The 14184-nt window shown below is 38.2% G+C and overlaps 1 protein-coding gene across 1 annotated transcript in view; it reads left to right on the forward strand.

Moving 5' to 3' along the window:
• Window positions 1-14184, forward strand: part of LOC124177758 (ras-specific guanine nucleotide-releasing factor 2-like) — a 103986-nt gene that overhangs the window by 5989 nt on the left and 83813 nt on the right. Inside the window, exons 3-4 of the mRNA XM_046560528.1 lie at window positions 1665-1795; window positions 12842-12958. Coding sequence (XP_046416484.1) covers window positions 1665-1795; window positions 12842-12958 — 248 coding nt within the window. The remainder of the gene's footprint in view (window positions 1-1664; window positions 1796-12841; window positions 12959-14184) is intronic.

Genomic DNA, 14184 nt, shown 5'->3' on the forward strand with positions numbered 1-14184 from the left:
ACTGCACTTAATCCATAATCCGCTTTAATAACTCCAAGGAGCCCTCCTTTGCTGTTTAAATTATGGCACTAATCTGATTCAGCTTCTCTTTTCTGCTTTGAAATGAGAGATTAGAAAAGAGGGAGCAATGCGGTTAATCCGAACAGACTTATTGTTAACTGTATTGACCTATTCGATTATTATCTAATCTCTGACGATTTTCTTTGTCAATACAAAAATTTGAATTACATTTAACTTTGCACTTCTGAAAGATTTACTGATATTATTTGTGATAAAGGGTACATCGCAACATCGCGGAAGCTTTCGTAATAAAAATTGTCTACTTTTTTATTCAGTTCAATCCAAGATTTGATACGTAATTTCGTAGTATTTCTTTTCTATGGTTCACTACCTTAAATCGAGAGACACGTATTTTTTCAAAAGTGCCGATATTGACGCCGAACAATTTTTCACATAAACTTTTGCGTAAGAAGTGACAATTTCGGAACTCTGAACGATCGTCTTTAATTATAGATTCTTTTTTCAATTATACTTTAATGATGCAGAATATGGTTGTTATTTTTAATTTTTCAACATAAACATGAATTGTAACAAAAGTGTTTTCACGACATAATTAATCTAAGAGAAATTGCACTATTCGAAAATAATTACAACAGGCATGCAAATTCAGTGATTTAAAGTTTGTAGCTAAAAGATTGCTGGAGCCTTAAAGTTGGTAAGAAATTGACGATCTATCGAACATGAAATCGGTTGGCGATTTAATTCAACGTGTGACCTGAATAAAGGCATCTGTCGGAAAAAGGGGGAAGGAAAAATTCAAGCAGACTGAATGTATTCATGAAATGATTAATCTTTAACTGGTTCATTTCCATTTTGAAGGGAAGAATTTCACGCGCATTTTTCGCGTAAATTGAATACGTAATTATTCTTCCCAGTATATATCTGTATGTACATACGTACATAACTTTACTACCGCCCGAGGTAATATGTTGAAATATTTCTCTGCATTAGATACTTTGCAAAATATGTACTAAAACCGTTACAGTGAGAGTTCTGTTAATTGCGAGACTGTAAACTGAAATGACTAATATATTTTTAGATATTCTAAGCAGACTTCTAAAATTTCCCGTTCATTAGTATAAATTTCCCTGGAGAATTTATGGAGTTATAAAAATTTACTGAATTCTTGTGTGTGATTTGAAAAACTCCATCGATCATTTTCCAGAAATATAAGTTTAGCTTGTGCGAGATTTGTTGCTCGAAATAAATTCACTAAATTGTGTAGCGAATAAAGTTACCGCGATAAAAACTGGCTAATAATAACACTAATCAATGTTAATAAAATATTTTCAAATTTGGCAGAGAAATGAAATGATATTCTTTGGAAAACTTTCTAGAGGAAAGTTCCACCATGTCAAAGAGTAATTAAAAAAAAAAAAGAACAAACTGAAGTCATCTTTTTTTTTTTTTTTTTCCTCGTCAACTTTTTCGATTTTAGCTAGTAGCAAATTGCAGTATCGAAAGATTTTCGTAGCGAACCGTAATTTGTGTGTCACATAATTTTGAATCGAGCGAAGAGTCGTTCTGTATTTGCATCGTAAATATTGTCGTACGTCCGACAGGTTAATTGATACGAAACAAATCGATATCATTGCTTTTCCTAGTGAGGGTGAACGATGCCCAACTGGTGATGTTGTCGGAGAGGGCACATTTCGACCACTCGCTTGCCGGACACCTTCACAAGCGCACCGCCGATTCCGCCAAATGGCAGCTGCGATGGTTCGTCCTTTATCAGGTAAGCAATTAGCAGATAGACCACTCACTCACTCACTCACTCACTCACTCACTCACTCACTCACTCACTCACTCACTCACTCACTCACTCACTCACTCATTCGACCGGGAGAAAATATTGCAGGGCGTGTCACGTGCGAAGGGGACTTTTTTTTTTTCTTTCTCCCAGAACACGGGTTCGTTCGAAAAAAATTCCATTTCTATTCCCAACAGAACCGAACAGATCGTGTGCAATTTAACTGTCTGTATGGAATAAGGTGTGTTAGCCAAATGAAACATGTGCGTGAATAATGAATCAGTGATTTTAGCTGTGGAGTTTACTTTACGTAACGCGAGGATGTTTTACGCGTCATGCGTGTTTTCCGTGCACAAAGTATCCGTTTCTGTGGCGGTAGAGTGAGTTTGCGAATGCGCATGCGCGGAGTACCGAAAAAACAACTTTTCAGTCTTAGGAGATAAAAGTTGTCTTTCTTGTACTGCGCGCACGCGCTGGTGCAAACAAGTCTGACGTTACGCGATCCTAACCTCAATTTCGCGCTTCGTGAATAAACGCGTAACATACCCTTGTTATGTAAAGAATCGTGTGTAACAAGCGGGCAACGGTCTTTTCGCCTCGCGTGTTTGCAATATTTGCCTTTGGCTCGCCTGCGACTCATATTGTAAACTTACGCTCGGCTCGAAAAGACCGAGTTTGCCTCTTTGTTGCACAGTAGGTACACTAATGTGCTTGAGAAGGTACACGTGAGTATTCAAGAAATGTTCCGATGCTAGTTTTCGGACCAATCCCGAACGGAATAATGGATTAGATTTGAGTTTTGACATTCAACGACTTGCAACTGAAAATCAAAATATCGAGCTTGATATAGGAATTAGCAAATATTGAAAACACTTATCGCACAATAGTATATAAACGGCGTATTTTTACAGTGTTATAATCGAATATGTGTATTCAGCAGCCGTCATTCTATAATATCTAAATTGTGGATCAGTGAGAAACAAATTCCATTTCATTCTTTAGTTCCGGAATAATTATCCGAAAACCTGAAATCTTGATAATTTACTCGAGTACAGTATCGTTATTCATTGTGAAAGTAATCGTCGCTTCAGAAAGGAATATTAAAAAACTTTAGAAAGTCAAGCGTCTCCTAAGTACAGTCTAGCCAAAAAAGTCCCAGAATAATACCAAGAAAACGTATGAAAGAAAGTGTAATTAGTAAAATCAAAGTCAGGGATTTTTAGAATATTATTCGTTCTGTTTCAAAATCTCTTACTTTGTAATCTCGCATATCTCTCTTCATTTCTCACAGTCAACGCGAAGTCATTGAACTTCGTTGAATTTTTCTCTGTGGTTTAAAATAAGAGATCGGTATCCAAGCTGTCGTCTTTGAGTAGAAAGACAAGAAGAGTTCTGTCCCGCTGTCAACCTGCGCATGCGCAACCGCGGAAAATTTGAAATCCGTGATGATGTCACAGCGATTGACCCGAAGGTTAAAAATGTTCAGGAATGTTCTGGTTAACCTTGAGCCGCTTCCGGTGCGATATCAACCACCCTATATTCCACAATTAATGGTTCCGAGCATTGCTTTCGTCAAACCGGATGCTGGTGTGACATCAACCGCGAGACATTCTTTTCCCATGATATCAACCACAAAGCACTTTTTCCCCCCCCACCAGGTCAAAACGGGAAACTTCAGCATTAGTCCGAAGCTGTTCTTCCTGCAAATGAAAAGTACTTGCCAACTGCGTTAATTAAAGAAGCGACTAGAACTGTTATTCAAAAATATTGAAAAAGCGAAACGCCTACTGCGAATCAAATCTGAACTGAATCGTCTCACAAGAGAATTTGGTCAGATACATAGTAACCATTAGAATCATGGATTTCTTGAAATTGAACGAAGTGGCACGGTTCGAGACGATTCTTCCTTTGAAGAAGCTTGCAGATCTTGAAGTCTACTTTGATTATCGAGTGAGCGGAATTCGTCAAGTTAAGACGGAATTCGGTGAAAAAACGGTGACGGATCGGGAGGACGCGTTTACGGTTTTGATCCCAAATCGGTTAGTGAAAGCCTTGGGAAAAGACGAAGGGTTGTTCAAGAGGACGATGACGGCTAGCAGCGACAGTCGGTTGCATCCGCGCTGTCTGAGTGGATCGTACAACAACTTGAATTCGTTTACGAGTGAAAAATTTCAAAAAACCTTACACAACAAATTTTCCACTTGATACTTCTGATATCAAATAAAAACGATAAAAATTGTAAGTGTTTTTCACTTGGCGTTAAACCATCCATCCACCGTTATCTTACCACATGTATCAGTAAATCAACGATCCGAAATCTATGCAGGTTCTATTTCGTGAAATAAATTTAACTCCAAATTGAGTTTTAAATCTACGAAAGTATTAACAGCTAAGGTAAGGTGAGAAATTAATTCATGAATATTTTTGAAAAAAAGCTTTATTGCAAAATATTTTAGGATTCAGCTGAAATGACTTGATAACATGAATATAATAAGCTTGTTTCACTCAACACTATCGTAACCTGCTTCTGCACAATTACATCAATCGCTCAGCATCGCCCTCCCAACAGCATGTTAATTCGGTAACCAATTTTAAAGTAAGATAGCGTTTTGAGCTGCACAGCTTGAGTTGGGTATTGTAAGCTCATCGCATCGTACAGGTGCAGCTGAATTGGCTTGCATGGCTTGGAGCGATGAATAGCCCAAGTCCAGCAAATCGATGTTTCGAACTTTGGGTACAATTTTGTGCAGCCAATCTCTTTTCTCTGCTCATTTCACGCACACAGTGTGAGCTTTGCACAGCTCGTATTCAATTGTCCAGGCGACTTTCTCGAACGGTATATTTCCACAGCTTCGAAGGAGACCGTGAGAATTGCATCGCAGGCATGAATCTTGGGTTTTATATTTAACGTGTAGACAATCCTATTCGTAAGTTGGCTTGAAAGGAAACGTCGAAGGTTGTACATCCGAGTCGAGTGAAATTACAGTCAATTCTTTCAACGCAAAGGTGTTGTTATTGGGTCTACGGAAGCCTTGTACGTAGACGATAAGCTCCATCTTTGAACTCTATGAGATTGCAAGAATGGGCCAGCTTTTCTAAACGTTAGTAAATCTTTCGTAAACCTTTTCGGATCTTTTTATGACTTTTTAAAACTTATGAATTTTTTGGAACTTTTGAAAACTTCCGCATTACCGAATTATCATGTTGTTGGGAGGGCGATGCTGAGCGATTGATGTAATTGTGCAGAAGCTGGTTACGATAGTGTTGAGTAAAACAAACTTATTGTATTCACGTTATCGAGTAATTTCAGCTGAATCCTAAAATATTTTTCGATAAAGCTTTTTTTCAAAAATATTCATGAATTAATTCCTCACCTTACCTTAGCTGTTAATACTTTCGTAGATTTAAAACTCAATTTGGAGTTAAATTTATTTCACGAAATAGTACCTGCATAGATTTCGGGTCGTTGATTTACTGATACATGTGGTAAGATAACGGTGGACTGGATGGTTTAACGCCAAGTGACAAACACTTACAATTTTTATCGTTTTTATTTGATATCAGAAGTATCAAGTGGAAAATTTGTTGGGTAAGGTTTTTTGAAATTTTTCACACGTAAACGAATTCAAGGTGTTGTACTATCCACTCAGACAGCGCGGATGCAACCGACTGTCGCTGCTAGCCGTCATCGTCCTCTTGAACAACCCTTCGTCTTTTTCCAAGGCTTTCACTAACCGATTTGGGATCAAAACTGTAAACGCGTCCTCCCGATCCGTCACCGTTTTTTCCCCAAATTCCGTCTTAACTCGACGAATTCCGCTCACTCGATAATCAAAGTAGACTTCAAGATCTGCAAGCTTCTTCAAAGGAAGAATCGTCTCGAACCGTGCCACTTCGTTCAATTTCAAGAAATCCATGATTCTAATGGTTACTATGTATCCGACCAAATTCTCTTGTGAGACGATTCAGTTCAAGTTTGATTCGCAGTAGGCGTTTCGCTTTTTCAATATTTTTGAATAACAGTTCTAGTCGCTTCTTTAATTAACGCAGTTGGCAAGTACTTTTCATTCGCAGGAAGAACAGCTTCGGACTAACGCTGAAGTTTCCAGTTTCGACTTTAATAACATCCTCACCCCATGTATTTGAAACCTGGTGGAGGGAATCTATACCAGGAATATCACTTAGTTGATATCACATCGGGCTTTCGACTCAGAAACAGTTCTTGGAATTAAGAGGCGTAGGAACATAATCTGGTGTTGTTGATATCAGACCAGCATCCGGTTCGTCGAAAACAATTCTCGGAACCATCGATCGTGGAATATAGGGTGGTTGATGCCGCACCGAAAGCCGCTCAAGATTAACCAGAACATTTCTGAACATTATTGACATTCGGGTCGATCGCTGTGACGTCACTACGGATTTCAAATTTCCCGCGCATGCACGGTAGGTCGAGAGTGGACCAGAACTCCCCTTGTATTTCTACTTCTATAATTTTAGTACGTGTTATTTTTGTACGTTTGTAGAAATCATTCTGGATTACGAATGTGTCGATTCGTTGAATTCTTAATCCGTGATTGTCTTGCGGTAAAATTAATAAAACGCGTCGATTTTTGCTTCCACTCTCGTCCTGCTCATTTCTTGAAAATTTTCTCCATCGCGAAACTGGCAGTGGATAAATCGGGGTATCTAATTCGCGGTTATAAATTTCCGCGAACATATTTGGCACGTCAAGGTATCTGGAGAGAAAGAGTTACGATTACTGCATTAGAGTGGGCAGGGGGGGGGGGATAGAAACCACTGCTGAAACCGAAGCTCGGATGAGAAGGGAAAGTTTGACGCACTAGTTACACATGGAGCACACACGTATATAACGGTATAATACCGAGATATTCCACAATGGGAAAAGTTGCTGACGTGTTTCAAAGGCATTCATATTGTCCCTTTGGAACGAAGTCGAACCGCGGACTGAGAACGTTATGATCCACGCTTCCACTCCATAGTCCTTAGAACTAAGCGGTAATAGTGGTTTCACTGCGGACTCCAACATCGTGGATGTGAGACCGCAAACGATCGTTAAACACCGAACAATTCGGTCAGAGGTAACTCGAGGTAACGGAAACGGCATTGACAGAGAGAGTGAAAACCACTCGTGTTTTTTTTTCCCCCTTCTTTCATGCTGGTATGCAAAGAACGTGCTTTTGAATTACGCACAATTTCCATTTAAAAAAATTATGCAATTATTGCGCGATAAACGAATGAATTAATCATGAATCAAGTCGCTTGTGTAAAATTGTGTAGTAAAATTTCCATTACGCCTGGTTGAATATCTGTCGAATTAATTAACCAACTGACCTCGAATATTTGGCAAACTGATCAGAATGTCGTTGGTAATATAGAACGTGGGTGGTATCGTTCACCGAAGAATTAAACACCATATGCATCGTGATGATGGCTGGGTAAGGGAACCAGCAAATGGACACTCGAAGCAGAAGTCAATTCCCAGTTAATTAACATAAAGGATTTTGCGGTGAGTGTAGGTACAGGAATGTTTGTTCACTGCTCGGTGTTCATTTACCGCAGCCCTTATTCGACCGTGTCTCAGATGAAATATTCGAGTGATCGTGGTTGGAGATTTAGCACACCTGGCTGCTTCAGCTCCGTAATTGTTATTCAAAATTCAAGTATAAACAGCGTACTTCATCCCGTTGTCTCCTCGTCGTTATGCTTTACAAGTTCGCGAGTTTTCTATCTACTGCTTTTTATTGGCAGATATTTTTACTTCAAACGGCAGATATAGCCGGTTCTGGCAGAACCTCGTAAAATTACACTGGTCTGCAAAAAAATTTTTATTCCATTCGCATGGGATGTTTTTGGTAAATATTACACTCTTACAAAATGGTTTTCGAATGTGCTGAATATAAAAATGACTTCCATTTCCCTCCGTCGCGTACAGTATTTTTGTAAAATAGAAAGTGTTTGCGTAAGAGGAGCGTAACAATAATGAAAAAACCAAGATTTCATTACAACGAACTGTGGAATATTTCTTATAAAATTAAACTAACAATTTCGCCGTGAAACGTACATAACATTCCGTGTTTATTCCTTTTGCCTATGAAACCTTTTCTTCTTCTCTTTGATACTTCTACGAACACGTTTAACTTTCCATTTTCTGCTCCACTGTTTGCATTTATTCTTGAGTCCTACTCTGACGCATATTAAATGAAAGTAAGAAATCGCATTTGCATAGGATTTTCAGGATCAAGAACAGGATACCATATTTCGAGTTAAACGGGAGTTTCACTCTAAATGATACTATAAATTTATAAGAGTTCAAGAAAAAACCTGACGTGATGGCATTTCTTGAGGATTTTTTCCCGGATTCAATGAGTGAAAACTTAAAATAAACAGTACAAAAAACCTGTGCAGTTTTTTGGTTGCAGATCTGTATTATTTTCAGAAATTTTTCCAAATAGCGAGAGAAAGAGAAAGAAAAAAAAAAAGAAAGAAATCTACATTGCAGCGAAGATTCAAGAATTTCCAATATCTCTTAAAATTATAGGAGGAAAAAACTCGATTGTATCGTTAGAACATAGCAAAGTTTACTTTTTTAATTCAATCAAGCTGGTATTCAATTTTTACGAAATGCGAGAAAACGTTATTCACATTACTCGATCACGCCGTAAGAAATTGAAAGTGTTTTATAAAAGCTGATTCCGTAGTCACCATCTTGGAACAAAGGACAATTTCAGGGGTTCATGGACGATTCATTTCCATTTTTTTTCATAAGACGGTCGGGTCCAATGATATTTATAGTTCTTGAATTTATATTATGAAGTATAACAGTATTATCTTCGTGATTTATCATAGAATGGAAGTCATTGTTGATTCAGCAACCCTTGATTAAGCTGTTCTCTGTAACTTCTTTTTCCCCTTTAATTCTAGTGGTGGGTGCGGGTCAAAATTCAGTTCGATCATAATGACTTCGAATTTTGTTTATCCGAAGGGTCAAAACTCCGAATGCTTTTAATTAGTTAGAAAAGTTTGCGTAACGCGTGAAGAGTGTGGAATTTTCGTGAAATTTAAAAAAATTGGAGCTTCGATCATTCGGAATTTGGATAAACCGCGCACGTGAGATTTGGCATCGTGGTCAGTTTTAGTTGAAAAAAGAATCGTTATTTTCGATGCGAGTGGGGTACAAAAATGCAAAACACCAAAAAGTCGACGGTATGAAATCCCGAAAGTCAGATTACCGATAATTAAAAACACAGAAAGATCGTAAATACGAAAAGTTGTCGTGTACAGAAATAAGAGTTGAGAATGCAAAAATGTATGAATAAATTTATATCGATTTTGTCATTCGAAAACGGGCAAGACTGCGAAGTTCAAAATATTGAATTGCAAAATTACCGAACAGGCAGAAAGTCGAATTTTCAAACGTCAGGCTCGGGCCTTTTTATAAAATTCACGAATCCGAATTTAGCAATAACGAATGAACAAAGACTCGAAAGGTTGAAATTCCGAAACCCACTAATTGTAAGACAGAATGGACAAAATACCGAAAGCTTGCAAGGCGTTAGAAACACATTTATTCTTTCCATCGTCACCAGTTGCAGCTTGTCAAGTGACACGAGGGCGCGTACGTGAATGTGGAAGAGGATTTAATGTAATGATGTCTCGAATAAATTGAACGTACGGGAAAAAGATGTACTGTATGAATATTATTAAAAATATGTTGCCTATTCCTTTGCGTTCTTGTTTTCTTCGATGACATTGACGATTGTTTAGACAATACAATGAGATAATTTTGATAAAACTAGCATCGAGTTGAAGAATTTTACAAATTCGAAATTTTCAGTAGATTCGGTATTTCGTCTTTTCGAAATTCTGGTCCTTCAGCATTTTAGGAATCGAAATTCTGCTCGTTCTGAACTCTAATTTTCGACAAGTAATTTTTGCGGTTTTTTTGTCTGTTTGTAGTATCAGCCGCACTAAATTTTTCATTTCGAAACTTACATTTTTCCATGTCTTGACATTCGGCGCTTTGTTCATTCGGAATGCAGATTGTTCTAAAAATACTTGTTCGGTTGAAAGAGCGTTTGGTTTCTATAAATTTTCAGGAAAACAGTTATTCCACTTGTTAATTTATCGAGAATCTCAATTTCCACACGCCGATCATTCGTTATTTCAAAAATCGTATATCAAGAATTTCGGTTTTGGACCGGTCAAATTTTTGCTATTTTATAATTTCCACCCCCACCCTTCGATGCCTCGGCTGCCGCGTTTTCTGCCAATCCGCATCTTGATTATAACTTACAGAAAAATGTCGCGTCTGTCGGGTTTCATCATCCACAGTATTTTCAATCGGATGATCGACGTCCCTCCATTTGACCACCGGTAAAACAACCACTCGTGTTTCGCGTCCGGATTGTTTCGGCTCGGACAACCGTGCGCGAGGCACTCGTGCCTATTTTTGTTTAGAAATTTTTCCCCAGGGGTCGTGACCCGTGCAAAGCGAGGGTGACGTAGGCGCGTATGTAAGCGCCTGACGTGTGCGGGGATTTCAAAAAGCGTTCTCCCGATGTATTCAGCCGTCTTTAGGGGCGAATATGGATCCCCTGAATGGCGGAGCACGGAGCGAGCGGATTTCTTCGGCACAAAGCCGACCGTCAAGCCTCTGCCTCAGGCCCGGATTACGGGGGCTGTTCTACAAAAAAATGCCGAATGTCGGTCCTGCAATATAGTTCAATAGGTTAGGTTTGAAAAGTGTTGACGGAAAATTATATATTATATAGTTGGGAAACATATTTTCTATTACGACATTGTGTAATTACATTTCATATTTTTTTTTTATTTTCTCACCTCAACGTTGACAAAATCATCCCCTAAATTTTCATAATAAATTCAGGGAAAAAATTACGCGATTTTGTGATATTTTCTACACGTGTGTACAAAGTTTTCGAACTTTGTACAGGAAATTTTTTCGAATGGGATTGCAGAGAGACATTGATATTTATTCGATCCCTTATCGGTAAAGATAACGAGTTCGTATATCAGAATTTTGGTAAATTTAAGCGGTATTTTGAGAAATATGATTTTGATAATTGAAGACCCTTTTCACCCAACGCGAAAACGTCCACGCCTTCTTACCGCTCCTGCAGGACGTGCTCTACACATTTTGGCGCATAATTAAGAACGATGGGACGTAGAGTCGGGTCGAAAAAATGGGTGAAACGAAATTAGGACAAAAGAAAGGCTTAGAAAGTCTTACTTGAGCTAATCTCATTACGTTAATGACTAAAAAAAATTCTGGGACGCAGGGAAAACTATCTGAAACGTTGTAATGTGAGCTGAAATACGTTATTTTTATTTTTATTTCTCATAATATATAATTTTACAACATTGCACTGATATTGACGTAGTATATTGTATCACGAGTGCGGAAAGTCGGCGATTTCGGACGAGTTCTGTATTCACACGAGACAGATATCGCGCATATGCGCGTGTGCACAGGATACTTTTTCCAACACCTGTAAAGGAACGTTTTATTTGGGAAGCAAACTAATGTGATATAATAATTAAAATAGAGTAGATCAAGGGAAATCAAGAGAGCCAGAGGCATAGGCTTTGACGAAACTGAACCTAAATGCGCAAACTTTAGATCGAACTCAATGACGCCATTCGCTGTAAATAAAGTCCGAGCGTAAAAGTAAGTTATTGGAACGTGCGCATGCGTCAAGGAAGCTCTAGTGCGTAAAATTGAGAATTTGAGCCAAGCGCATACGCTAGCGTCGTTTTACCGCACTGTTCAGAAACGGGGCATTTTGCTTCGAGAATTCAACGTACTAAACAGGTGTTAAAAAAAATCTGCTTCAGTGAGTTTGTCGAAAATAGTCTTCCGAATAAAACGACCCGTCGTGGATATGAAATAGAACAAATTTACTATATCCCAAAGAATTTTGAAGTGTTTCGGAATGAAGCATCGGTATCCAAGCTTTTGTTTATTATTTCGGTACTATCTATTTTTACATATTTAAAGCGATTTTCGAGTCTCGCGAATACAATAGTCTTGTAGATATTTAATATACGACTATCTCGTGATGAAATTAATAAAGTTTATCGATTTTTGTCCCACCAGCCTCCTTAATATATCCTTATTAACGGGCTACGGAGCAAAGCGTGCAGTTTTAATTCTCCCTGTAGCTTTTCCTCGCAAATTTCCACTAGCGTAATTTGACGAGCGTCAGCTTGCAGCTTACGGGTCGCCCTAGCTTCGAGGGGGGCAAACGGGGCAAGTTCACGACCTTGGGGAAATTCAGCTCCTTTGAGTAAGATGATGCTCGTACTCCAGAAATTTGTTTCTCGTCGTATGTTCATATGGCAACGAAGATCTGAAACTTCAAATTACTTGATCCTTGCGGTGTTTCCTTCCGAGCGAGCAAGTCAGATTCGAAACTAGTTTATAATGATTGACTACATATAAGATTAGGTACTGTAAAAGTTTTCTAAAGTGATATTTTTTTGTAAATATGTGACACGGTTTTTTATTTCTATAATTCTGTCACCATTTTTACCGCGCTTAGTTAATAAGTTTGTCAAGAAATTAGTCAAATGATTTCGATTTTTCTTAAAGTCTTTTTTTCGTAAATAACAGGTCTATTATTCTAATTTTTTTTTTTTTTTTTGTGAAATTTTGTTCCGTGACCGGATACGCGTTTTTCTTGATATTTACACTGAATTTGGAATTGAAATCGTACAGTCAAAAAATACCGTCTCAAAGTTTCTCCAGGAAAACTTCTTTCCGTCCTAACTTGGTTTCCAACCTACCTCCCTTATTTTCATAACGTTTTTTCGCATCCGCGTACTTCTCTCACATCTTGTTCTTCTTTTCCTTCTCACCCATTTTAGCAAACCTCATTTCCCAGAGACTTTCCTCCGTGAGGCGGCACCGGCTAGTCATGCAACTTCCGCCGTCGTCCCATAAGCGATTTGCCGAAATTTATTCACGTGCGTTTATTCCTCTTCACCTTGCAGAATCTCCTCTTCTACTACGAGAGCGAAAGCTGCTCACGACCCAGCGGCGTCGTTCTCCTCGAAGGATGTTACTGCGAACGTCTTATCACAGCCAAAGGAAAGGAACCGGATAAACAGGTAAGTTCGTTGCAGTTTCACGTACTTTGGAAGGCGGTTAAGGGATACGTGCGAGCGTACACTCCGGTAAAAAATAAATCGTACCCCAACATTTCATACGACCAATTATCAAAACGATACGACAAAGGAATGAGTTGTAAACTAGCAAATTGGAACAGAGAATGTTCGGCTCTCGAATTGTTCGTAATACGTCCTTTGTATTTTCAAAACTGTGATTTGCTCTTGTAATTCTGATGGATCTGGGTTGATTTCGTTTTATCAATTACTCCAAATCACTTTAATCGAATTGTCACTTTTCTGTTTGGCAAAACCTAATTTTTATCAAATATAACCTACGCAATATTTGGTATTAAATGTGAGTGCACGGTACTTTATAATCTGTTGATTGTTTGAAAGAAAAAAAATTATCTATGGCAATTTTATTTCAATTCAAGTTCAAAAAGGACAGCGACAGTTTTTGAATTATTGTTTCGTCTATTCTGTTCTGGTTCGGTACCATTTTTGTTCCGACTGTACGCCGGGGATACATCTTGAAGCCCATCGAATAGAATCGCGTGCGTGACAAGTAAAACGTCGATAACGAGCTGCGTGTGGCTCACATTACTGGATTTCAGCCACGATACGTGACCACTTGATGTGTTTACAAGATCCTGGAAAAGACGTGCCGAAGTCGGTTTCTCAAGAAAAATTTGCGGGATAGTGTTGATTTTTTTTTTTTATCCCAGACACAGAGAAACGGTTCGTTTACTTTGGTAAATATGGCCAAAGAAGTGTATTCTTGATTCAGAGAAACGTCATCCTCTAAAATCAATTACAACCAAATGCATTTTAATCGATAGACATTTTCTTGCACACATTTTTTCCAGTCACTTTATTACCTCTTCGGCGAAACATCCTGTTTCACTGGCCAATTTCTTCTGTAAGATACTTTTTTACATCGTAAATACGTCCTCGATTTATTGTTAGTCATTTTTTCCGAAATAATCGCTCTTGTAGACAGAATTAATTGAAATACACTTTTCAATTAACTCGGATCCCTTTGATCGTAGGAAAGTGTACAAGGAACCTATAGAATGTTGTCAAAAAATTGTGAATGCGGTAAAATCAGAAAGATAATTAAAATCGTAGAGAAATCGGCATTTGTTTTTTTTTTCTTTTGTTTTTTTCTATACCTCGTTATCGACAATTCCAGAAAGCTTTTCGATTATCTTTGGGATTTTTCTCTT

This window comes from Neodiprion fabricii, chromosome 3 (assembly GCF_021155785.1).
Source record: "Neodiprion fabricii isolate iyNeoFabr1 chromosome 3, iyNeoFabr1.1, whole genome shotgun sequence".
Classification (NCBI taxonomy): domain Eukaryota; kingdom Metazoa; phylum Arthropoda; class Insecta; order Hymenoptera; family Diprionidae; genus Neodiprion; species Neodiprion fabricii.